At 48.8% G+C, this 25,645-nt stretch overlaps 1 protein-coding gene across 3 annotated transcripts in view; it reads right to left on the bottom strand.

Moving 5' to 3' along the window:
* Window positions 1-1,999: 1,999 nt before the first annotated feature.
* Window positions 2,000-25,645, bottom strand: part of CUL1 (cullin 1) — an 89,037-nt gene continuing 65,391 nt past the window's right edge. For all 3 annotated transcript variants that reach the window (XM_043464016.1, XM_043464014.1, XM_043464015.1), the window contains exons 8-22: window positions 25,447-25,609; window positions 24,433-24,563; window positions 15,486-15,593; window positions 15,300-15,406; window positions 14,029-14,077; window positions 13,536-13,667; window positions 11,909-12,026; window positions 10,502-10,578; window positions 9,925-10,056; window positions 8,146-8,238; window positions 4,767-4,814; window positions 4,605-4,687; window positions 3,991-4,096; window positions 3,366-3,479; window positions 2,000-2,556 (exon numbers count right to left, since the gene is read on the bottom strand). In XM_043464016.1, the coding sequence (XP_043319951.1) occupies window positions 2,476-2,556; window positions 3,366-3,479; window positions 3,991-4,096; window positions 4,605-4,687; window positions 4,767-4,814; window positions 8,146-8,238; window positions 9,925-10,056; window positions 10,502-10,578; window positions 11,909-12,026; window positions 13,536-13,667; window positions 14,029-14,077; window positions 15,300-15,406; window positions 15,486-15,593; window positions 24,433-24,563; window positions 25,447-25,609 (1,542 nt within the window). In that variant the 3' untranslated portion in view covers window positions 2,000-2,475. The remainder of the gene's footprint in view (window positions 2,557-3,365; window positions 3,480-3,990; window positions 4,097-4,604; window positions 4,688-4,766; window positions 4,815-8,145; window positions 8,239-9,924; window positions 10,057-10,501; window positions 10,579-11,908; window positions 12,027-13,535; window positions 13,668-14,028; window positions 14,078-15,299; window positions 15,407-15,485; window positions 15,594-24,432; window positions 24,564-25,446; window positions 25,610-25,645) is intronic.

The raw sequence follows: 25,645 nt of genomic DNA, 5'->3' as shown, positions 1-25,645 counted from the left end.
GTCCGCCTTTGCTCACGGATGTCCTCGGTCTTACCAAGGACACTCTTCGTCCTGGAGGAACTCGAGAGACGTCAGGAAAGTCCCATGAAGAGGTCCCTTCCCTCTTGAAGGGGAGGGTGGGACGAACTGAGAGAGTAGCATCAGCACAGATACCCCACCGTGTGTGACAGCTGGCGGGAAGCTGCTGGACCACACTTCGAGCTCCGCTGTGTCCTCTGTGATGACCCAGAGGTCCTCCCTAGAGGGGTGGGGCGGGCGAGGGGTGGGGGGAGCTCAAGAGGGAGGGGGTCGATATCTGATTTACTTTGTTGTGCAGCAGAAACAAACACAATGTTGTAAGGCAATTATCCTTGAGTTAAAAAAAAAAAAGACCATGAAGCTCTTTATTATGTGATCTGGCAACCCCACTCCTGGGCATGTATCTGCGGAAAACCATAATCTGAAAATGTACCTGAATTCCAATGTTCACTGAAGCACTATTTAACAGTAGCTGGGACATGAAGGCAACCTAAATGTCCATCAGTAAATGGATAAAGAAGTTGTGGTACCTAGACACAATGGAATATTATTCAGCCACATAAAAAAGAACAAAATAATCCCATTTGCAGCAACATGGACAGATTTAAAGATTGTCATGCTAAGTGAAGCCAGAAAAAGACACACTATATCATATAGTATCATTCACATGTGGAAATCTTGAAAAAAGGTACAAATGAACATATCTACAAAACAAAGAGTTAGAGATGTAGAAAACAAACATGGTGAAGATGGGGTAAGGCAGGGGAGGGATAAATTGGGAAACTGGGACATATGCATACCGCCATATGTAACACGGATAACTAACAGGGATCTCCTGCATAGCACAGGGAACTCTACTCAATACCCTGTAATCACCTGTATGGAGAAGAATCTTGAGTGGGAACAGGTGTAACTGAATCACTTTGCTGTATACCTGAAGCTAAAACAACATTGTAAATCAACTGCACTCCCAATAAAAATTTAAAAAAAAAAAGCAATTTACCTTCCTACTCTTGCTGGGACTCAGACCCAAGCGGCAAGCGGCTGTGGGGATTAACAGCGCGTCTGCCCCAGGGGCAGGTGGACTGTTGCCAGGAGAGGCAGAGCTGTGGTCTCAGCTCCCAGCCGGAGATTCGCAGGGCAGTTTCTAGGTGGTCCTTGGAGCCCCAGGACACTACAGGCTCTGGGGGTGGTGGGGGTTCCCCGGGGTGGGGGGGGGGAGTGGGGGGTGGCACTGTTTTTTGCCTGGTGCATACACTGGAGCTCTTTATAAGACTGTTAGAAAAAAGAAGATATACTAAAGCAAACATGGAAACCGTTAGACAAGTGCTTAAGTCTATTACTCAATAACCCGTTTAACTGTTAAATTGTAAAAAACTAACCTGTTAGGTGCCAGGTTGGTCCAAAAAACTGGAAGGACGTAGTAGCTTGGGTGTCTTCCTCTGGCCCTGCTTTCAGAAGCAGGCCTCAGGGCAGGTAGAGATGGCACAGGTGTTGACAAGCATGTCCACACCTCCGCTCTGGAGAGCCACGCATGGTGTATATGGCCCAGGAAGCCCAAAAGACTAAACCGGCCGGGGGCCTCTGTTCCCACCTCCCGTTCCATCTGTCTTCAGGCTGAGAAGTGACCGCACAGGGCTGCAAGCCAACCACCAGACCACAGATGCGGAGTCAAGATGGGCCGGAGGCGAAAGGGAGGCGCTGGCGGTGGGCGAGGCCCCTGAGCCCGACTCGGGACGAAGGCCCGTGACCAGCGGCCGCGCTTCCAGGGAGGCGGCCGGCTCAGCCCGGCCAGCACCACGAGGGTCCGCAGAGAAGCTGCAGGGAGGCTCCTGGGCGTCGGTCGCTGGAGGCGGTCACGGGAATGACGGCCAACGCTCCAGGAGGAGAAGGCGAGCAAGGGCTTGGACGGCCAAAGCTTAACCGTGTTCCCTCGGGAGGGCGGCCCTCGGGGCCTCAGGAAGACACCAGGGAAGGCCCGTTTGCACAATCATTATATCTTTTATTTACAGATAGAAATTAGTAAAACTTAAAACAAAAACCCAATGCGACTTGTACAGAAATCCTTTAATTTTCTTTATTTTCACACATTAAAAAATGAAACACACTATACAAATGGTTTTCTCATAGCAGATTACACGTGGGTCCCTCAGACCCGCTCTCCAGGACTGCCGGCCTCCGAGGGGCCCCGGCCGGCAGCTGGGGCTCGCGTGGCCAATGGTTGATTCGGATGCAGACGCATGCAGCCCTCGGCGCGGGAGGTTCCCCCCTCCGGTCTTAAATTAGGTTAAATGGCGTCGGTGTCCGTATGTACAGACGTGAAGTGTGGCGGTCCTGAGCAGCTCCGGGGCCCGCGCGCGCGCCGGGGGCCTGGGCCTGGGGCCGGGCGGGCGTCCGCCGTGCTCGGGGCTGCCGGGTCCGCAGCCGAGGGGCCGCGCCCGCGCTCAGACCCCCGGGTCAGGCCAGGTAGCTGTACGTGTCCTTCTCCCCGTCCACTCGCTCCAGATACTCCTTCTCGATCAGAATGTCGATGCATTTCTGGGCGTGGGTTCCAAGGAGGGAGAGGCCGTGAAGGGGAAGAAAAGCACACTTACCGTCGGAACAGAGACGGATTCTCCCACCCCTCCGGGGGGTGGCGCCCCCGGCCGGCCCCGCGGGGGGCGCCGTCTGACTTCCCGCAGTGCCCCCCTCGCTCTGAGGCGCCTCACCCCAGGGTTTCCCACCGCCCCCCTCAACCTGCCAGCCTCAGGTCTCAGAAGGGGAAGGAGCCGCCCAATTTCTGTGTGAAACGACCCTGGGGGTCGTCGTTCAGGGGCTGCAGGCCCCCCCGGGGGCCCCGAGAGGAGCCACGTCCGCAGGGACGAGCCTGCCGCCGGGCTAAGCACACGCAGGAGGCTCCCGGGCGGGCGCCGAAACTCCCGGCCACTGTTCACTCCGAGAAGCTCAGCAAGCGGAATGCTGAGGATTTTCCACGTCTCAAAATGACCGTTTCAGAATTTGGCCTGTTTTCTTTTGTGGAAACCTATTTTACATGGGCTTCCTTGGTGGCTCAGAGGTTAAAGCGTCTGCCCCCAATACAGGAGACCGGGTTCAATCCCTGGGTCGGGAAGATCCCCTGGAGAAGGAAATGGTAACCCACTCCAGTACTCTTGCCTGGAGAATCCCATGGATGGAGGAGCCTGGGAGGCTACAGTCCACAGGTCGCAAAGCGTCGGACATGACTGAGCGACTTCACTCTCACTTTTCATTTTAGGTGACTAAGCCAAACTCCTCCGTGACAGTCACCACCTCTTTTAAGTCTCCTGAGATAATAATCAACTGAATCCTGCTGCTGGGGGATCCTGTACCTTAATTACTGGGACCCGGGGCTTGAATCTTGAGGACAGCTGAGTCAGGACTTCTCCCAGTAACTGCTGGTGTTTGAGGACCTTCCTCATTTTCATAATTCTCACAATAGCCGCCTGTGTGACCAAGGAAATAAAGACCTTGTTTTCCACAGTGTTAACCAGAACTTATCTGTAATGAGAAGGAGCAACAAGCCTGCAGGGGCGCTGTGTGGGAGACTGGGTTCCGAACAGGGAACAAACACTGCAGGTCCGAGGACGCAGGGGGCCGATTCTATCTGCTGGTTTCGGCGCCAACACAACAAACATTAAAGTGTTTTGGTCTTGTGAGCAGCAATTTTAGTAATTTAACCCAACTAGAACACACTTTTAAAATGAGGAAACTCAGTCCTCAAAGCCACAGACGGCACCTGAGCCCCACACCGGACGACCCTCGCTCCCCCCCCCGCCGCCATTTCGTGGACGCACTGTTCTCATCTGTTTCATTGGGCATCTCACCTACTCCACCCAGAACCATCCATCATCCAGGCCGCCTCTCCCAAGTCCCAGCAGCACACAGCCCGAGGGAAGCGCCCCCCAGCTGTGGGCGGCCCGCCTGCCGCGCGAGGGGCTGGGCCCCCAGGGTCACCTGGATCAGTAGTTTGCGATCTTCCTCGATGTTTTTGTGTGTGGTTTCCTGTTCCTGCTTCTGTTCCGTTTTCATTGGCACATTGATGTTAACCCTTAATTTTTTGCTGTCAAGAAAATCGAGGAGACCAATCACTATTGCTTTCAAAGACATGCAGTAAAGGCTGCTTTCTGTTTTCAGTCTTAAAAAGGTGCTCTGTCCCCCCAGACAGAGGATGGAGAGCATGCCCGATGACCTCCCACCTCCCCAGGCCGTTTCCACGTCATCTCTGTGAAAGGCCCCCTAGTTCCCGAAGGAGCGGTGTCCTACGCTGCCAGCAATGGGACGGCTGTGTCCCAGGATATTCAGCTCCTTAACCTGCTCTCCCCAAACTCTGTCAAGTGAAATAACATCAAGACACGGGGGCACAGAGGGCTAGGCTTTCGAGGTGAGCCCTTTACCAAATGAAGAAAACCCCGAAAACTGAGTCAACTGGACAAGCACCCGGGATGGCCAGAAGAGGTCAAAGGCCCCTGCAGAGGCCTGAACTGAGCTTACAGCCCGTGTGTGGGGACACCCGGGTGCGTGCTTGGGGTCTGCGGCCTAGGACCACCTACTTAGCAGATTTTCCTTACTTTTTATAACCAAGATATAATTTTATTAAGGTATCTGGCTTCAATTCCACCTCATCAACATTTGCATTTTCGTCTTCCAAGACCTGTAAGAAAACAACTGTTAGAACATCATCTCAGGAAACGGCTTTCTTCCAGCTTAACGTACAAAGGACACGGACGTACCAGTAACTTGGACTTCAGTAAAATCTGAAGGACTTGTGCCAGAATGTCCTGCATTAAAGAGAAAAAGAGGAGATGCATTTTTTTTCTTTGTAGTAAGAACCACAGCCAATCCCACAGAATCCAATTTTGGGGAAAAATTAGTGACCTAAGTAGAATATGTCCAGAGGAAAAAGAGGGCAGTGCCCCTTGGCGGCTCCCCAAACCTACTCTGAAAAGTGCCCACAACCCCGTTCTGCTCTTGATCACCCAGGATCCAAACTTACAGCTCTACTAACAAAGACTAGAATGCATGTAAGACCGACTTCCTGGACTACATCTTCGTAGGGCGTCCTGGACCCTGAGCACTGAAAAGAATGGGCAGAAGCTTCACCAGCCTGGATGCGCCTTCTGTTCACCAACACGACAGGGGTGGCGCCGAGACCCTGCTGCTGACTCAGCTTTGGTGAACCTACGCCTCCGGGCCGCCTCTGCGTGCAGACAGCGGGCGGCCCGTCCTGTCTCAGCTCTCCTTTAGCGCCCTGGCTTCGGGACCCCATGCAGTGGGACAGCCGCCGGGACGCTCATGCGCCCCCCTGCCCTTAGGGGAAGGCCATCCTGGCCCAGGCGAGCTGGAGAGGCCTCTGGTGTGCTGACCGGCCCACAGCCTGGAGCCGGATGAGGACGTGGCCACGCCGGGGGCACGGCTGCAGAGGCTGTCTTCACGAGCCAGAGAGACTGAGCAGCCAACAGCCCTCGTGGAGGAGAGGGAAGTGGGGAGCAGTGGCCCCCACCCTGGGGGGAGTCAGTGCCCCAAGAACAGCTGGCTGAGGCTGGTGTGGAGGCTGAACAGAGGAGCGAGGGGCCACTCAGCTCCGAAAAGGGGGTTCCCCAGAGCAGAGCCCTCCCCGCGGTCTGGGGGCAACCTGAGCCTCCACTGTAACTTTAGTCTCCTCCTTCTGGTGAGGAATGAGGAAGGAAAAAAAGAGACTCTTACGTGCACAGAAGCAAATTCTTGTGTTACTAGAACTTGAAAATGTATTCTGGGCTAACTTGAAGCATGACGCAAAAATAAATAACTTTCCTAATTCACGTTCCATGAGGCCAATATTACCTTAACACGGAAACCAGACAAAGCTATCACAGGAAAATGGCAGACCAAGTTCCCTATGAATAAAGATGCAAAAATCTTCGAGAAAATTCTAGCAAACCAAATCCAGCAGCATATAAACAGTATTATATACCATGACCAAGTGGTATTTATCCCAAGAATGCAAGGGTGGTTCAACAGTTAAAAAGCCAATCAACATAACACATGTTAATAGACAAAAGCACACAGTCATTGCAAAGAGCATTTAAACAAAGCCCACACTCTTTCATGATGAAAACACTAAAACACAAAACGCTGTGGAAATAGAAGGGAACGTCTTCAGTCTAGTAAACAGCATCTAAGAAGAACTCACAGTGACACACTCAAGCTTTCCCTCAAGGTCAGGAACGCCCGTTCCCACCACTTCCACTCAGCACTACAGGAAGTTCTATCCACAGCAATCACGCAACACAAATAAAGACACCCAAGGAGACAAAGTAAGTACCAAAACTGTTTGTAGATGACATGACTGCATATTTAAAAAGTCCTAAAGAATCCACATAAAGAGTACCAGAATAAATGCATTCAGCAAGACTGCAGGACACAAGATCCAACAGGTGACTGTTCGTCTCTACACCAGCAATGAATTTACAATTTCGTTAACAACAGCATCAAACTTAATAAAATACATAGAGAAGTAAATTACCCAAAGCATCAAACTTAATACTTAGGAGTAAATTTAACCAAATAAGTGTAAAAAGGCTTGCATAATGAAAACTATGAAACACAGTTAAAAGAAATTACAGACAATCTGAATAAACAGAAAGACATCCATGTTCACAGAGTAGAAGACTTGATATTGTCAGGATGGCAATTCTCCCAAAGCAACCTACAGATTTAATGCAATCCCCATCACAATTCCAACTGCCTATTTTGCAGAAACAGACAAGCTAATTCTGAAATTTATATGGAAGTACGAGAGACCCAGAACAGCTAACGCAAGCTTGATAAAAAACAAAGTTTGACGTCTCAATTCCAAAACTTACTACAAAAAGACACTGTGGTACTGGCATAAGAAAAGACATTCAGATCAGTGGAAAAGAATTGAGGATCTAGAAATACATCTAGAACCAACTGATTTTTGACAAGGTTGCCAGAGCCAACCAATAGGGGAAAAACATGTATAAAAATATCCAATCACTATGAGGTATACCTGAAACTAATGTATTAATTTATACTTCAATAAAAAGTCAACTTTTTTTGACTTTTTATTTGACAGGGGAAGAACCATCTTTGACCTTGGATTAGGCAATGATTCCTTAGACACTGACACCAAAAGCATAAGCAACAGAAGAATAATAATGTGGGCTTCATCAAAATCAAAACCATGTGCATGATAAAGAAAATGAAAACCCACAGAATAGAGGGAATATCTGTAAATCATTTATCTGAAAAGCGTCTACTACACAGAATATATGAAGAATTCTTACAACTCAACAAAATGACAAATAACCCAATTAAAAGCGGGCATAAACATCATTGGGGACATGAAGTTAACCACAACGAGGCACCACTTCATATCCACCAAACGGATGCGTACCCTGCTGGCAAGGATGCAGAGAAAGGGGAACTCTCTCTGCTGCTGAGAACACCAGCTGCGGAAGCCACTGTGGGACAGTCTGGCAGTGCCTCCAAAAGAGCAACCTAAGTTACCACGGCCGTAACCCCGCAGCTAGGTTTATACCCAGGAGGACTGAAAGTACGTCCACCCAAAGACCTACACACGTGTTCAAAGTAGTGTTACTCATAGTAACCAAAAAGTGGGAGCCACCCAAATGTCCATCAACTGATAAATGGATAGACACGATGTGGTCCATCCATATACTGGAATATAGTTTTTCCATCACAAAAAGAGGACGAAGGTAGAGAGTGGCTATTGCTGATAGGTACTGGTTTCGTTTTACGGTGATGGAAACGTTTTGGACTTGGATGATGGTGGTGGTTGTACAACCCCGTGAAAAACCACTGAGTAGAATAAAATGGTGAATTCTATGTTATGTGAAATGTAACTCAGTAGCAGGAAGGATAACATTTGGTGAAAACTGAAGTTTAGTAAGGGACAGCTTAGCTGGAAAGAGGGCTGAGAACAAGCTAAACGAATGAGAGAACAGCGTGCCATGTGGATGTGTGTGTGGCGGGGGCACATGTTACACTGAGTTTAAAGCTTTTAACACGTCAAGTGTTGAGCCCCGGAAGAAGAGCATATTCAGGGTCATGGAGCCGCCCCTCCCCAGGACGCAGAGGCTGGAATACCATTTTGATCTGGGTGCTGTCCGTCAGCTGCTGCACGGCATAGGCGTCCTCCGTGTTGTACTGGAGCAGGATGGCCATCTGGAATGTGGATGCCTTCAGGGCCCCATGCGAAGGAGAGAGAGCAAAGAGCTAAATGCTGGGCAACTCCCACAAGAACTTACTTAAGAAACCAGTGCTCTGAATAGACGCAAAAAACAAAGCCGATCCATTAAGTGGGAATACCACACGTCTCACAATTCCACCACGATCCGCTTCTTCCTGAAAGACGCCGCTCCCCACCTTTACAGACACTTGAGGATTCTGCACTTTCTTCCACATGTTTTGTCTATGTAAATACAGCTGACCCTTGAATGATGCAAACTGAATACTTAAGATGGGTATCTTTTTATGTAAATAATCTCAATAAAGTTTACATAATGTCTACTGATCAAAAGGGGGGGGGGCGCCTGAAATTTTAGGTAATGAAGTCTGAACTCAGAGATTCTTCTATGTATACTTGGGAATAAAGAAAACAATTTCAATTGCATAGGGGACCCTTGACATGGGTTTGAACTGTGTGGGTCCATTTATTTGTGGATTTCTGGCCCCGCCAACAGTAAATAGGACAGTGCTACAGATCTGCGGTTTGTTGAATCTGAAGGTGTACGGGAACCGCTGGATGCGAGGTGCTGACTCTAAGTTTTGTGCAGATTTTCAACTGCCCAGGGGTCGGTGCCCCAAACTCCCACGCTGCTCAAGGGTTGCTGCTGCTGCTGCTACGTAGCCTTAGTCATTTCCGACTCTGTACAGAAATCCACATTCAAGCTGATAAAGACCTCTGGACCTGGTGTAACGGAGTATCAGACACTTCAGTTTATCAGAGTAGAATTACTGAAAGTTTAATGAGCGGGCTGAGTCTGCAAAATGCAGTCAGAAGTTTCTTAACACTTATAGATTTATAATTGCTTCTATAAGCTTATAAGTACACGAGTGAACCCTCTTCAAGACGGAATCTTTAAGGGGCAAGATCTTAACTGAAACTTGGGCTCTTATCAGCCAGGAGCCAGAGGTCCCTTTCGTCAGGCTGACGCTTGGCTTCTCAGCAATAAAACGGAAGCCAAGTGACACTGGTCATCATGTGGTGCTCAGCACCGCAGTGAGTGCTGAGGTTGCCGTTAATATGAAACTGCCCCGTCAAAGGAAAAGAGCTATCATCATAATTAAATAAATAAAACTCCAGCTTCTAAAGCTACTATCTGAACACTCAGTGTGTGTCAAGCAGAAAGTGTGTCAGTGGCACTCTGCGACCCCATGGACTGCAGCCCACCAGGCTCCTCTGTCCATGGGATTTCCCAGGCAAGAACGGGAAGCCTGGAGTGGGTTGCCATCTCCTCCTCCAACCTATCTTCCTGACTCAGGTACTGAACCCGAATCTCTTACATTGGCAGGCAGATTCTTTACTGCTGAGCCACCAGGGAAGCCCTCAAACACCTATTAAAATACCTTTAATTTCATTTAGTCTTCACACTGCACACAAAGTCCAAGCATTAACACCCTCTCCCCGACTCTTGTGGAGGAGAAAAGTGAGGTTCAGCATTACTGAGTAACTTCTCTCTTAGCCACAAAGAACTCACCTCCCCGACTCATAAAATCCAAGTTGTTTAACCTCAGTAGTATTTTGCAAAGGCTTAACTCTAGATTCTGTTGCATGTTATTGATGGATTTCTATAATTCATCTTTATCTTCATTTTGTATTTTAAAAAAAAAAAAAAAAACCTCTGAAATAAAAAGTGATCTTACCTGCAAAGTGTATCTGTTTTTGAAGCAGTTTGTTACTAATTCTCCTTTTGACAGTTGATATAACCACGTCAATTTTCTGCCACTGTGACGGCTGGCGTAAAAGGCTGTGAATCGCTGGTAACTCCGTTCCAGCTGCGTACAAAGTGGGGAGAGCACTCGTCAAACACGTACCTCAGCGCCTCCTACGGTCAACATCTCTAAACATAGACACTGGCCTGAGTTTACAGGACAAAATGCTGACATAAAAGTGAAATACAAATATCGAGTGTTTATTATCTTGCAGAAGTCCATTAATTTACACACGTTTGAAAGTATTAAAAAAACAAGTCTCTAGTTCAGGACAAGTAGGGACCACCACGACATTCATCACAGAACTACAAGGTCCTCTTTCCGAGAGTAAACCATCGCTGCTGAGTGGGACCGGGGGTGCCACCTCCTGACCCCACTCCGGCCAGTGCTCACGGCTGCCTGGGCACGGCTCGGCTAGCAGGAAGGCCTTCTGCAGGCACGATGGCATGAAGGTGCCCCTTCTCACCCCTGCCCAACACCAAGGAACAGAAAAGGAACCCATCCTTACCTCTGATGGCAAGGCAAACGTACAAGACTGCTGAAAGGGCCATGATCCGGAACTCAGTACTTGAATACTGAAATCCACTGAGGGAGGGGGAAAATTCAGGAATACATTAGCCTTATAAACTGGAAAATGCCAACAGAGCAGGTAAACTTGAATTGCTTTTTATTAAAAGAAAAACACACTAAATGAAAATCCTGCTTTAATATAAAACTAAGGATGAAACACATTAAATTTCAACTAAACTTAGTAAAGGGTAAGAGTTAGTTGCTCAGTCGTGTCTGACTGTGCAGCCCCAGGGACTGTAGCCCGTCAGGCTCCTCTGTCCATGAGATTCTCCAGGCAAGAACACTGGAGTGGCTGCCATTCCCTCCTCCAGGGGGTCTTCCCAGCCCAGGGACCTCCTGCATTGCAGGCGGATTCTTTACTTTCTGAGCCACCTGGGAAGTAAAGGGAGAAAGAGCCACAAATTCTCTCCCTGCAAAGAGAGAGACTTTCATTCCTCATCTAGCTCAGAATTATAACATGGCGAGCCTGTTTGGCTTCATCTGCTCTGGTTTTCTGCCACCAATAACCTCAGTCCACTCAGGGCACACCTGAGCTCCTCAGGCTGGATGGCCTGAGAGCCCCAAACTCAAGACAACGAGAAGCCCGAGTCGGCCTACTTCATTGCGCCTCGTGTGGCGCTGCTGACTCTGTATGCAGCACGAAGAGGGTGTGCATCTAACACACAATCCATAAGCTAGACCATCGCGTCATCACCGCAGACGGCCGACAGCAAGTCTGCTGGCACCACGGTCCAGTTCTACAATGGAATGCTGCTTTTGATCTGGGCAAAGCACAGCCTCATTTTTCATTTAAAAACAGAGAATCACCATGGATGATGTCAGCGAAACCTGCCACCCCCTGCTGCAGTCAGACCCTGAAGGAGCCCAGCGGGCCTCTGTGTGTCCAGACGCCAGCCTGTCCTGACCCCCAACGGCAGGCAGGAGCCAGGCTGCACTGGTCATCTGTGCAGCCAAGTAAGTTTCTTATAATGGGAGAAACTGCTAGAATGGAATCAAACTAAGGTGAAAAAACGTTAACTGAAACTTAAACTTAAGTGGTGCCCCAAGCTGGCGACCGGCCAGGGTGAGGCGGCCACGCCAGCCGTGGAAGGGTCAGGGCTCAGAGCCTGAACACAAGACCCCTGCCGGCTCAGCCCCTCGGGGAACGCCAACCCCCTTCCCCAGCGGTCACCTCCTGTCATCACACAGGAGGCAGGAGGCGGGCGGTGCGTGGGGGGAGGACTTCCTGTGTGCCTGGCCCTGAATTTCTGATAAAACTGCCGTCTCTCGCATTTGCTACGAAGAGCGCCGCCTCCTCCCAGAGCCCTGCCAGGTCAAGGAAGCTCGGGAACCCGGGGATACTCACAGTCCAGCGGCTCGGAGTTCGTCAGGTGCTTTTTGAACTGCTCGTTCAAATCTTTGCTTACACCAATGTCTTGAAACATCCGCTGAAGTTTAGAGGTATACTCAAAACCACAAGCTTGCTGAAATGAACCCAGACAACTGCCTTATTAACTTCTCCAGAGACAGAGATGTATACAGGGGAGTCTGATGGGGAGCAGACACATGGCAGACGCTGAATGGCAGTACTAAAGCTGCAACAGGATCCCACGGTATAAATATGCACTGATAAAAATCCATACACTATCAAAACCTACACAGCTGTAAACAGCACCGTCAGCAACTGTCACAGAACACAGTGACTGCAACTCGGGCAGGAAGAGCAGAGATTTCTGACATCAGGAGAACGCCAAGGCACGGCTTGTCTGCTCTCACTCGCTGCTGCGGACTGACCTGCCCACCCCTCCACCCCCATCCTATGCTGAAGTCCTAGGCTGATGGTACTCAGAGGTGGGGCCACGGGGAGATAAGGAAGTTTAGGAACAGTCCTGAGGGTGGACCTCTATGCGGGAATTAGTGTGGCCTGGTCCTGAGAAGAGACCGAAGAGTTGGCTGGGTGCGGACGTGGCTGGGTGTCCTCAGGGAAGGTGCGGGGAGAGCCCGCACTGGACCCTGAGCTGCCTGGACCTCGACCTGGGCTTCTCAGCAGCCTCCAGAGCTCTGAGAACACTTCTCTCCTGTTTGAGCCACTCAGTCACGGCATTCTTCCACAGCAGCCCACACCGAGGAACACTCACGTTAACTCATTTCCGGTCACAGTGAAATATGCCGTAAAACATGGACTAGCACCTGACAGGCCAGGAGCAGCGGGAGCTGAATTAAGAAATAAATGCTCAATAGCCAGCTAACACTGATGCTTCCTGTCCTCCTGCAGACGTGGGGTTACTAACGGTCGACCAAGCCCAGAGAAATACAAAATGCCCCACTTGCTCAAGACTAACGAAACATACGAGTGGAGGCTACGCCACGTGGAGTGATTCCTGGTGGTGGGGGGGGAGTGGGCGGGTCAGGGTTGGGGGCGCGCAGAGCGGCCTGTGTGTGTGTGTGCGTGTCTGTGTCTGGGAAGCTCTGTGTGTGTGTGTGTGTGCGTGTCTGTGTCTGGGAAGCTGTGTGTGTGTGCACGTGGGCGCACGTATGAGTGTCGGGACAGCACAGGCAGTCCTACAACGGGGGCCTGGACGCGTCTCGACAACTGTGGTGGGGGGCCTGGATGTGTCTTGACAACTGCTGGGCGGGGGAGGGCCTGGACGCGTCTCGACAACTGTGGTGGGGGGCCTGGACGCGTCTTGACAGCTGTGGTGGGGGGCCTGGATGTGTCTTGACAACTGCTGGGCAGGGGAGGGCCTGGACGCGTCTCGACAACTGTTGGGGGGGCCTGGATGTGTCTCGACAACTGTGGTGGGGGCCTGGACGCGTCTCGACAACCGCTGGGGGGGCCTGGATGTGTCTCGACAGCTGTGGGGGGCTCTCAGCGTGCAGGGCAGAGCTCACACCTAGCCATCACAGCTGACAGCTCAGCCTGGCCGACAGCCTGGAGGGCCCAGGAGGCTCGGTGCCCGAGGCCACGCTCTCTGGGAGAAGCCAGCCTTTACCTTCAGCTTGGAGATCATGCTCGCCTCGGCGTCGTCGCTCGCACTGTTCTGGTGCACGAGCCTCTTGGCCAGCATCTTCGCGTAGAACTTCTGAAACACGTCCTTGTCCTCAATGTATTTGAAGACCACCATCTGGAAAGCCGCCAGAGGGCACACACACGCCTTACGACCAGAACCAGCCACAGGCCGAGAAGCAACACGTGGGTCTTGTTCTGTCCCACCCCGTATGCTGACATTTAGAATGACAGAAAATACTGCCCCCATAATCTTTAATATTGTCATCAACTCCTTAAATCACATTAAGTTGGTCTAGACTTAGTACTAATGAGAAAGGTACAAATGCTACAACTACTGACTCAGTACAGGAAGTAAAATCAGATTTAGAAAAAAACAAGTGATTCTACTACTTTCCAGGTGCCACATAAACATAACCTTAAAGCCACCTGTCAGAGAAAAAGTTCCTGAAAACCAACGTAACTAGCCAGCACCTTACCACTTGGTTGAGCGTGTCTTCAAGTTCTGCTTCCTCTGGGTTCTTGGAACTGAAAATTTTTAAAAGGCACGGTGTTTTATTAATAAAACAAACCAGCAAATGTTTACTAAACAAGCACCTTTTTGCCAAACTACCATATCAGATGAGGTTCAAACAGCGAGTTCTTTTTCAGATCAGCATGTGGATGAAGGAAGGTTAGCTTTTCTAACCTGTGGCAATTTGGCAATCTTATATTCTATTTCATAAACTATTCTTCCAAATAATCATTTAGAATATCCACAATAAAAATTAAAAGTTTCCCAAAATGTTCTGAATCAAGTTTTCCTTTAAGATAACCCATTTAAATGTAAGTAAATTAGCTTCACTTTTCTAATTGCTTTCCTCAATATGCTTTAACTCAACTTTGAAAAAATAAAAGGCCGTCCAATGGCCTAATAGTTAAAGGTAGTGAGAGGGTTTTTTAAACTGCCTCCCCAGTGCTCCGTTCCACTTGTCATTATGTCTACAAAACAGATGGCTGTCCTTTAACAACTGATTTGTTCACGCTGGTCTATGAGCAACTATTAAATTGAAAAGTGATTTCAGGACAAAAATTTAAAGGTTTTACTCCAAGAGTCCTCGATAAACAAGATCCCTATAAATTCATCTGAAATGACCCAACCAGAAAACAGGCTCTGAAGAGGTGCTCCTGCTTCGAAGCGGTTGGCTCAGAAGCGCCTGCTGCTCCCGGAGAGGCGGGGGCCGTGTCCCTCTCCTCAAAGGTTCCCTTGGTGCCCGCTGGCGTCTAGTCACTAACGCACGCTCATTAGAGCGGCACTTCGGAGCTCTCGGCCGCTCTGTCTGCGTCAGCGGCCTTAACGAAAGAACAGTCTATCAACAGACTCGATGAGACCGTTTCTGAAAAGACAATGGCTAAAAAAGCAGCTGTGTGTTCTGCCAAACAAACTCAAGCCCTGCCAGAGTGCCTGCGTATTTAAAATACGAAAGTTTTTCATATGACAGAGCCCCAAATTTTAGCCTTTTAGCTAGGAGGGTCACGCTCACACCGTCTACAATCACAGACATTAGAAATATAAGAAAAAATGTGAACTGGGCACGTAACACGTAACATGAAGCGACTTTCAGGAAGACAAAGAAGGTACTTGGTTTACAGTACTTCTCTAGGTACAAAAAAATTACAATGTGACACACGTAATAGAAATTTTAACTCCTCATCTAGAGGCTGAGATTTTAAGCAGGGTTACTAAGAGAACGCACAAAGGCACGAGTACCTCTTCTTCAACAGGGAGTCACAGTATCGAGCCAGCAACTCGGGGGATTTACTAGACGACTGAGCCATTTTGGTAACCGCGTTGTTGTTTATGAAGCGACCGCAAGCCTGCAGATCACAGAAACACAGTCAGAGACCAGTGTGCCGCCGCTCAGTCCCGATCGGAGCCACACGTCAGCACACCTACCTTGTCCAGCGCGGCCACGAAGCCAGCATCATTGTTGAATGCCGACATCACCAGAGCGTTATATTTTTTATGAACATCCAACACTGTCTGTACATACATTTTGGGGTCCTTGGGTAGAGGGAAAAACAGACACGAGTTAGTTCCTGGGGACTAGACTGTATACTCACATGCTACTGGAAAATATTCCAAAAGATCTGCATCCTTCTTCAAAGATGCTAACAAATAAGATCAAGAAATAGTTCACATCCCATCATCAAAACACATAGGACATTCTGCTTATTACAGATATAAGAAACGAAAATATATTCTCTGCACTCGAAATGAAATACTAATTCCGAGCTACACGAAAAAGTGATTTTTCAAATTATATGAAAATTCAAAGGAACCACACAAAACAAACTTTCAAAGCAACAGCTTGGTTTTGTCTACTTTTGCTGTTGAAAATTTCATATTCTCGACTTTGTCTTGGCGGGGAAACCCGTCAATAAGTTCCTTAGAAGCAGCTGAGCAGGCAATGCAAGAGGTCTCGGGACACATGGGCAGGGACAGGGGTGGGTCTGACTAGTACACCCGTGAAATCTGAAGACGGATGAGGACAAGCAAAGAGAACCAGGCCTGGAGACCGTCAGTGCACCGGGCGATCGGCGGGGTGGCCGCCGGTAGTCTTTGGACAGAACAGAAAGATGTGAGAGCCAGCCTCAGGGGAGGCTTTGGAAGCGCTGCCGAAGGCAGGCAGAAGGACGGGCCGGAGAAGAGAGTCCAGGGTCATACGAAGACCAGAGTGGCCGACCCCGAGGGCTGGCCACGTGTCAGAGGGCGGACTGAACTCGCAGGCGTGACCCGTCACACTGCGGGGTTGGGGCTGTCGGCCTCCCCTCTTAGAGGCTAGGAAACAAAGTCACGGGCGGGCACCCGGCCAGCCTGATGCGGGCAGCCTGCTCCTGAGAGTCTCAGAGATGAAAGGGCCCAGGGAGAGGCCGGGCAGGCGGCAGGCGGTGCTGATGGACACGGGCTCCGCACGAGCGTGGGGCTCCGCGGCCAGCACGTCACCAACGGGAGGCGTCAGTGGTTTGCCAGCGCTCCCCAATTCCTGACGGGCATTCTCCTCCGGTTCAGGAATGAGAAACCAGAACTCCCCCAATTCCAAGTATTCTGCGTTTCTGTGACACCTGACTTGATTTTGGGTCACCATTAAATCATTCTTCTGTGATAGGGTTACACCGGGAGGTTCAGAGGTTTTCTGTTTTTAAAGATATAATAAACATGCCAGGTCTATTATTATTATGAATAAAAGTACTGTGACAAGATTTTCATTTCGGTGACATGTAAAGTGGCCTCTACCGGGCAGATATTTGATAAAATGTTAAAAGGGAACCTAACACAAAAAACTGCCAAATAAAAATCACTTAAAATATTGAAAGCGGATGTCACATATATTTAATGTCTAAAAATTTTTCTATCTTAAAACTCAGAACACACACACACAGCATTAACTGTCTCATTGTACAATCCTGCTCTTAGTTTCAGAAGAATGATTCCAGGTGTAGAAGTTTCTTGCATTCTGTATTAATGGTCTGATTCCCAAGACTGTACCTGTCAGCGGCACATGTCTTACTTCAGATAAACTCATTTCTTTTAACAATGAAAATACTGTCCGCTTGACTTAATTTTGGTTTTGCCATTGAAATTGATACTGCTTTTGCCAATTCAGATTTTAGATTGTTTTCTGACTTCATGTCAAATTATTTCTCATCATTTATACTGTTTTTCTCTTGGCATTGGTTCTTTTAAAGTATTTACAAAGATCTTTAACCTCCAACGAGTACCCAAACACTGGAAAATGCCAGCAAACACTATCACACAGTAAGGTTAGCAGCATTACAAAGAATCACATGTCAAAACTGCCAATTTAAGGACTTAATATGCTTCCAAACCTTGCTGTTTTTTGGAACGTCACTTACAGGATTGATATAAAGTGTATTATGAATATAAACAGATTAATATTTACTTTGTTTGCAAGAATGATTGCTTTTTAGGAGCAGAGGAGGACACACAGACATTTATAACTGGGCACTGTCCAGGAGGAAGGCTGACCCACTGGACCGCCCTTCTGCCTCAGCCTGGTTCCCAGAGATGGCCTGAAGCTTGGAGTTCCCACCTCAGCACCCCTACCCTTGCTCTGCACCCTCATCGATGGAGTCCTCTGAACACACAGAGCCTCTATGTTTGCGGGAGAACTACATGTCTTCTTCATTTCTTCCGATTTTTCTCAGATCCAGGATTTGGAAAAAATATAAAAGTCCCAAGAAATGCCAGATATGAATTCTCCATGGAAAGACAGATCTCTAAAAGAACAGAAATCTTCAGACTCCAATTACAGATCCTTTTGGCTAACAGGAGAAGACCCAGTTAGGGTCTTCAGGCTGGTGAGGAGCGAGGGTGTGAATGAAGTGAAGTGAAGTCGCTGACTCTTTGCAACCCTGTGGATTGTAGCCTACCAGGCTCCTCCGTCCATGGGATTCTCCAGGCAAGAATACTGGAGTGGGTTGCCATTTCCTTCTCCAGGGGATCTTTCGGACCCAGGGATCGAACCCAGGTCTCCCTCACTGGAGGCAGACGCTTTAACCTCTGAGCCACCCGAAGGGAAGACTGTGCTAAGGCACTGAGCCCTGGAGACTTGAATCAGCTTCTGAGATCCAGAGAGAAGCCAGCTCGGAGCCTGCCAAGGGCAGATGGAGACAGGGACACATGGGAGCAGCACAGAGGAGGGAGTTTAAGGAAGGAAGGCGCCATCGGCAGTGTCAGATGGAGGAGAAGATGTTCACAAGCTGAGTGATTTAGCAACCAGGAGGTACATGGTGATGTGCAGGAGCTGTTTCCGAGGGCCCCGGATGGCAGGGTCACAAAAGCAAGAGAGGTGAGGGCAGAGGAAACGCCGGTTGGATGAAATGCATGCTTTTTTAAGAACATAAAGATGCGAATTTTGGATGTTAAAAAAAAAAATGGAGCACTTAGCAATCTGCGTGATTACTCTTACTACGCAAGAGTTCTCTGCATACAAGAAACACGACACCGCTCAGGCTGGTCCCGGGGGGACCCCATCCAACTCCTACGTGATAGGCATCTTTCTGCCCGTGGCTGGCACAATGCTCTCCAGACCAGATGTCCCCACTCAGCTCACACAACGTGCCGTGGATGCAGGGGGATTCCTGAATTCTGCACATCAGAGCCGGCCTGACCGTACCCCTGGTCCTGCCGCTCTCTGCATTGCTATTTACATTTCTTTTCTGTCAACGTTTTATTGTAGAAAAGATTCAGATATACTCAAAATCACAAAGAACCGTAAAACCTGCCCCTGTATTCACTGTCCCCCTTCAAGCATCGTCCGACACGAACCCTGCCCATCACAGAGTCTAACTGCCTCACTCCTCCTCTGCGTCCGTCAGCAGCTGAGTCATTTCTACCTGAACCACTCTTGATAAGCCTAACTGGCATGCTAACAGTTCTTCCTTTTAATCCATTTTGCACATGGTAGCAATTTCACTTAAAAAAAAAAGGAGAAAAGAAAGAAAATATTGTCAGTTTCAGGCTTATTGCACTGCTTAACCTGGTTTCCTCTTGTCCTTGGAATTAAGGCGTATCGCTGACCTAGCCTTCGGGGTCTCCCTGGGCTGGCCAGCCCGGCGCACCCTCTCAGGTCACCTGCACCCCACCCCCTCTCTGTCCCAGCAGACTCTTGGTCTGTGTAGGTCTGTGTAGCTCTGTGTGGGATCCCGGCTGCCAATCGTGGATCCGTCTTTTCTCAGGGAACCTCCCTGAGCCCTGGACAGCAGGCCTCCCCCACCACACGATGGTCAGCATCCTGTGGGGTGCTGCGCAGGCCGCCCCCCTTGCCGGGCACGAGCTCAAACACCGAGAGGAGTTCACGGTCTCATCGGCCTGGGCCGGGAACCAGCCAAGGTCACTTCAGGGTGGGCGGACGCACAGCAAGGCTAAGCCAGAATTGAGCTCGGTGTGCGGGATAAAGTCTGATTTGGGTAAGAGGAGGCTCCCTGCGGAAGCAAGGACTGAGGTTTCCCCCTACAGGTGGAGGAGAGAAGGGAGCTTCCTGGTTACGCGAAGGACACAGTGAGTCTCCTCAGAACCTGGTGATCACAGACTAAAAATGGACATTTATTTGTGTATTTTTTTTCCTTCAGAAAAAAAGGTTGTTCTCTTCATCTCATGGCAAGACAGAGTGGGCAAGCTTAACTGCATGGTTTCTGGACCAATCCGCACTGTCACATGTTGTCAGTTCTCTGTGACTAAAATGGTCAGTTGGATTTACTGTACAAAACTGCTTCCTCTCATCCTAAAACAGCTCCTTGGGCCCCTCTCTCTTTTCCCACATCAACTGCATCAAAACTAGTACGTGTGTTTTTTCTTTCTGTTTAAGTTTTATGATGGAAAACTTCCAAAATGATAAATAGTAAAATCAGACACCATAATCCATTGGCCAGCGTTCAGCAGTGCTGGTCGAGGACCTCCTCCCACCCGCTCTGTACTCTGAGAAGGCCTGATGAGGCTGAGTGCTCCATCCCCCTGGACTAGACGAAGCCACAACCCGCTCCTGAGCAGGTGTGGCTCTGCATGGATCATTCTCTTCTCTCACCATCCACAGGAACGTTGAGTCAGGACTAAGTTATTACATTTGGGAATTTTACTCCAGAGAAAGGGAATCTTGGATATATCACTTAACCTTACCTCTGCCAGAAGCACCCAGCACCGTGTTACTCTGTTTATTCTGGGGTAAATTCGTACACAGTTCAGCTCTTTTTTTTTCACAGTTCAGCTCTTATAATTACACCTAAGCCAACTTCTCAACCCAAACCACAGAACTTTTTTTTACAAGTCTGATACGGCCTCAGACTCACCCCTTAGTCTTATACTGAAAAACATGCTTGTCAGAGCTCCCTGATTTTATGTCTGTCTTTAAAATTCTCCATTTTAAGTACTCCTCTTACAAGCACTGTCACTCCCAATCCTGGAGCCAGCAGCCCCGGGCCGCTCCTGAAAATGCCTTTCCATCTCAGGAGAACATTTTTTTTCCCCCAAACCTGCAAATAAACATTGACAACTTTGTGCCCCAGTCTAGGTCTGCAGCTCAACCTCCCACTGTTAGACCGACAGCCCGCTGGACATCAAAGTATCTACAAGCCCACTCTTGCTGGGTTCTATTTCAGGTCCAGTTTTAGAGTGAAGTCACTCAGTCAAGATACGGTTTCAAAGAGGACTTTGTGCTTATCTGTTGCCACTTATGCCCTGAAGACAGTACTGAAACATTCTCTATACCTGACTTATGAAACCTTCTTTGTGGAGAACAATAGCACCCAGATTGCTGCAGAATGGAGCGCTAATTAAAAATTCAACATGAAACCAACTGCACCGTCAAGTATTCATCAGCAAGGACTTACAAGTCTGCACTGACTCTTTTCCTGAACTTCATTCTGCTATAAAGTTTTGGTGTCAGGGGAAATTACAAAGCCATCCAGTGGCCTGATACAGTTTTATTTTGTATTTACGTTGTAAGTGGATGACTTTCCACATAGCTGGTGCTCAGTTTAGATGGGCCATTAGGAAAGGTATTACCAGTTCTGAATGCCAATAAGAGTCATTCCTCAGAGCTGAGGGCTTGTTCCTTATGACAGTACTGCCAACTTCTTTTCCAGAGAGCTTTCTGTACTGATGGAAAACCCTGGAGGCAAACTCGTGACCCACCTCTATCGAGAGACCAGCCTTCACCACCTCACTGCACGCACTCTGAGCGCCATTCACTACTCTGCATTCAGCTTCGCCTGTGTTTCCAGCCCTTATTTTGCTGCTGTTTCATTTATCCCACTGCCTTTTACATACTGGGTAAGCCCCCTGAACCCTGCTGGAAACAGAGAGGAGTATCACGAAGGTCCAAGTGTACTGAGACCCGATTCTGTGCGAGGCACGGTGCTGGGCTGAGGGCACGCCGGTGGATAAAGCCACCTCTGCAGGAGACATTTACACAGACATCTAAAATGTAAGGAGTGTGAACGCCATGTAAAGAGTCCAACATGATGCTATTTCCAAGGGGTGGTCGAGAAAGGCTTTGGGGAAGGAACGGCATTTGAGGGTACTGGAAGATGAAGGTGTTTAATACACGGGGCGAAAAAGAAGGCACACGTCTAGGCAGAGAGAAGAACCAGGCAGGTCTCAGCGCGGCACGTGTATGGTGGTGTGAAGACCCACGGCTGGTTCAGACTCAGTAGGAAATGACTCCATCTCAGGGGACGAATGCTGCCAGGGGCGGAGGGGGAGGGCAGGGGCCCCGAGCCCACAGCTGCCCCGCTGAGCTAAGGGTGGAGGAGGGCACGGAGTCTGAGAAGACAAGCTGAGACCTGAGGAGAGCACGGAGGACAGGCACCTCACACGGGGACCCCTGGGCTCAGAGCCGGGCCACAGATCCTTGCGGAATAAATGAAAATCATTTCAATTTTCTCTGCAGCATACCTTGGCCCTTTGAGTTACAGCAACAGCCACCATCATGCAGCTGGCTGCTGCAGTAGATAAAACCAAGAACCCAGCCGACCACACCATGGACTTCGATCTTTGTAAACGAACCTGAAGGTGTGGGCTCTGCTACCAGACTGCTCCCCTCAAGTCTCCTCCTGTATCTGACCATTCTCCTGCAAACCGTCACTACACTGCCAGCAACTGAGCACATGTGTCGGGCCTCGGCCCCTCTACCTAAGCGTAACGTGGAATGTGCTGGAATGTGCTGACTGACCCGGCCGCCCACTCTCTCCTTTCCGTCCAGAGGCCAGACGTGGGGTGACTCGCCTGTGAAACAAACCTGCCTTTTAAAACAATGATCTGATCCGCTGTTCAGCTCTAAAGCAGTTTAAACCCATCCCTGAAGATTCCTTGGTGCACAAGGTTTTTTTGAAGTCCTCCAGGAGCCTCCATGCAGCATGCTGACGGCGCGGGCGGCCTGGCTGGGCACGCCTGCCTTCAGTCACCAGCCTCTGAAGGCCGACAGCCCTCGTCCTCCGCTGGAATCTCCCGTGACCGTGGTGGGCCGGACCACACCGAGCTGCCTCGGCCTGAAGCCCTCATCCCCCGAGAGGAGCCCTGATCCCCAGCCTCATTCTTGAGTGTTCCCCGGCCTGGGGGCGCGGCAGGTACAAGACGCAGCGCGTCTAAAAGCAGCTCGTGTGCTCAGGCTCTGAGCCACACTTCGCGGGGGGAGGACCGCCACTTCCTCTCTGGGTGAAGTGAGGGGGACCCCATGAGGGGAATTCCCTGGGCACCAGTTACCCAGGAACACATGGGATTCTCAAATCTATTTAACGACGAAAAATATGCCTTCAGAAAATTCTTAAGGACATTCCAATGTTTCTAACACATAAATATTATTTGACTCACATTACAAACTTAAAGCCTGTAAAAATTCCAGCCTACATCAGATTTATTAGCAGTAAAACATGCTTTCCAGCCAAATGGATGGCTACCCTGCCCTTACAGCTAAACCAGGTTTTGAATTAATAACCACGAAAACCTTACATTATTGAAAAGGTAACTTCATCAAGCTGGCCCCTTTTGAGTCTCATGTACGCACGTGCATGTCTGTGTACCTGTGTCTGTGTGTCAGGCTCTTCAACAAGAAATAGTTAGAGTTTGGACATAAGAAAAAGCATTATATAATTTTTACATAATTAAAAACAGTTAAACAGGACTGTGTACTGGGCAAAAACTGCAATCCTCACTGCTAAGCACTGCGGACTTTCATGTAAGAAGCCCTTTATGAGCATTAAATATTCTTTATTCACAAAACCTCTAGAAGGTGGTCACCATCATTAGTCTTTCTTCCTAACTGCCACAGACTGGACAAGCGAGTGAGCAGTGCGGTCAGCGGTTAGTGAACAGCCAAGCTGGATCTGAGCCCAGACGGACTGTCCCCGGGGTCTGTGTGCAGGGGCCCCACGGCACTGCGAATCTCACTGCTGGGACCTCGCCCTGAAACCTGCAGACCGCTTCCACAGCTCTCTCCACCAAGCCTGTCCCCTGCCATGTAAAAGTCTAAGGTGTGTTCACATTCTTCCCTCTGATAATTCACAGATGTGGCAACAAGTGATGCAGTAATAAGCCCAATAATGAAAAGTGGAAAAGGGAGCCCCCAAAGATTAACAGGAAAATAAAGACTCGAAATACTTTACACCAAACACAGTAATATCAGGGACAAAAAGTTTTCTGACTGAGGCAGAAGAACCAACTGTGCTCTTCTGGAATGGAGCTTTTCTTCTCCATTAGCTGTCCCAAACACTACTGAAATTAAAGCTCACAACAGGGACAAACCTGAAGGCAACTTGCCTGTCTCTCAGAAACATGCGATACTTCCTATGTAAAATCAACAACTGAATTATAGAAAACCCAGCAGAAATACTCTGGGACCTCCTGGAGTGGGGGTGGCAATGGGGATGGAGGTTGTATGAGAAATGCCATACATTTCAGGGCCTTTCCAGGGCAAACAGCCCTGAGGTCTCCAACTGGAGGGCGGCACTCAGACCACAGTTCCCGCACGGGCAGCCTGTGGCCCTGGAGCAGAGCCGGGCCTCTGGGAGGCTTCAGCCTCTTCTTTCCATGGAATCATCTGCTCTTTTCTAGTGCAACGAATGTTAATTTTGAGAAACAATGAAAGGGAAAAAAAAATCAAGAAATAACATCCTTAATGCCTAAGAAGTGCCAGAGGAGAATTAATGGAGATATTTACTAAACAAAGACGCTTGTGAAACTCCTACTTTAAAGAGCCAGTAGATGGTTCTCTATGAGAGTCCATTGAAGTCTTACCCACTAGACCTGTAGGTGGAGGCAGGACGCCCGAGCAGTCCACCCACGGGAATGGTTAGGTCCGACCGGTGTTTGGTTGAACAGTACTTACATTTAATGCAGCTTCTCCACACTTTTCAATTGCTGCAAGACCCTGATTATGAATGTGTGTCTCCAGGAGTTTTTTCAATTCTCCCAGGCCATCTTGGATTCTAGATACAAGATTATACATGCGACCCAAATCTGAAAGAAGAAGGTGCCACATTTACGCATCAAAACAAACTTTGCAAATCCATCCCACTTAATGTGTATTTACAGAGATGAAAGGTACAGTGAAATAAAACCGCCATGTTTTTAGACCTAATAATCAATTGCACTTAACTGTACTCAAATACTTTATATTTAGCACATGTATATTTAGACAAAAGTAACAATGAAGTCATGTGATTATGAAAGCATATTTCCCCCTTGCCAGGAGAAACTACTGATATAACAAGAGAAAAAAGATGAACAGGAACTACAGGTGATGATTCAAGATTGAGAAACTGATTACGCCTAATACATAATCAGTATTTACAAGAATGAATACATTTAAGGAGTATTTATGAACATCCTTCTCAACTATACAAACAATTCAGTCACAAAAGGGCCTCCACATTCGTCACTTAATATATGCATGGCACATGGCTGATTTATGAGCATCAAAGAAGAAAAGTCCTGCGTCTGAACACGAATCTTCTACTGAGCTCCTCACACGTCCCAGGAAAACAAGGGAGGGGTGTGGAAAATACTTCTGCAAAACAGCAGCCTTCTCATCTCTAAGAATTTTCAGCATAAAAGTCACATACTCACATGCACAAAGCAGTGGCAGCATCACTGAATGCTAAAGTGTATGGAATAAGTCAGATTTCAAATCAAATTGAAAAGATGCTCTTCCTCCAAAGTCACACCCAAAACACACTATAGAAATCTGAGATCAACACACCACAAGGTACACACACACACAACTTTCTTAAAGAATGGCTGGTGTGGTAACGCTAACTCTGAGTCTAGACCTTCACACAATTTCGCAATCACAGATCTTAATAAAATAAACACCCATGTACTCCGAATCTCAGCGGCTCACCTTCATTTTTGTCGGCGTCCAGCAGGTTCTGGAACTCCGTGTGGAAGATCTCCAGGTGCTTCTCGATGAGCACCTGCTCGCACTTCCTGGCGAGCTCGTCCTGTGTGCTCTCGTGAAGGTACACCTGGACCCTCCGCTGCTCCTCCAGCAGACGGGCCTCCGCCTGCGGGAGTGAACTCAGGTCAACGGTTTGGACTTG

This window comes from Cervus canadensis, chromosome 3 (genome assembly GCF_019320065.1).
Source record: "Cervus canadensis isolate Bull #8, Minnesota chromosome 3, ASM1932006v1, whole genome shotgun sequence".
Classification (NCBI taxonomy): Eukaryota; Metazoa; Chordata; class Mammalia; order Artiodactyla; family Cervidae; genus Cervus; species Cervus canadensis.
This window is presented reverse-complemented; position numbering and strand designations above follow the sequence as displayed.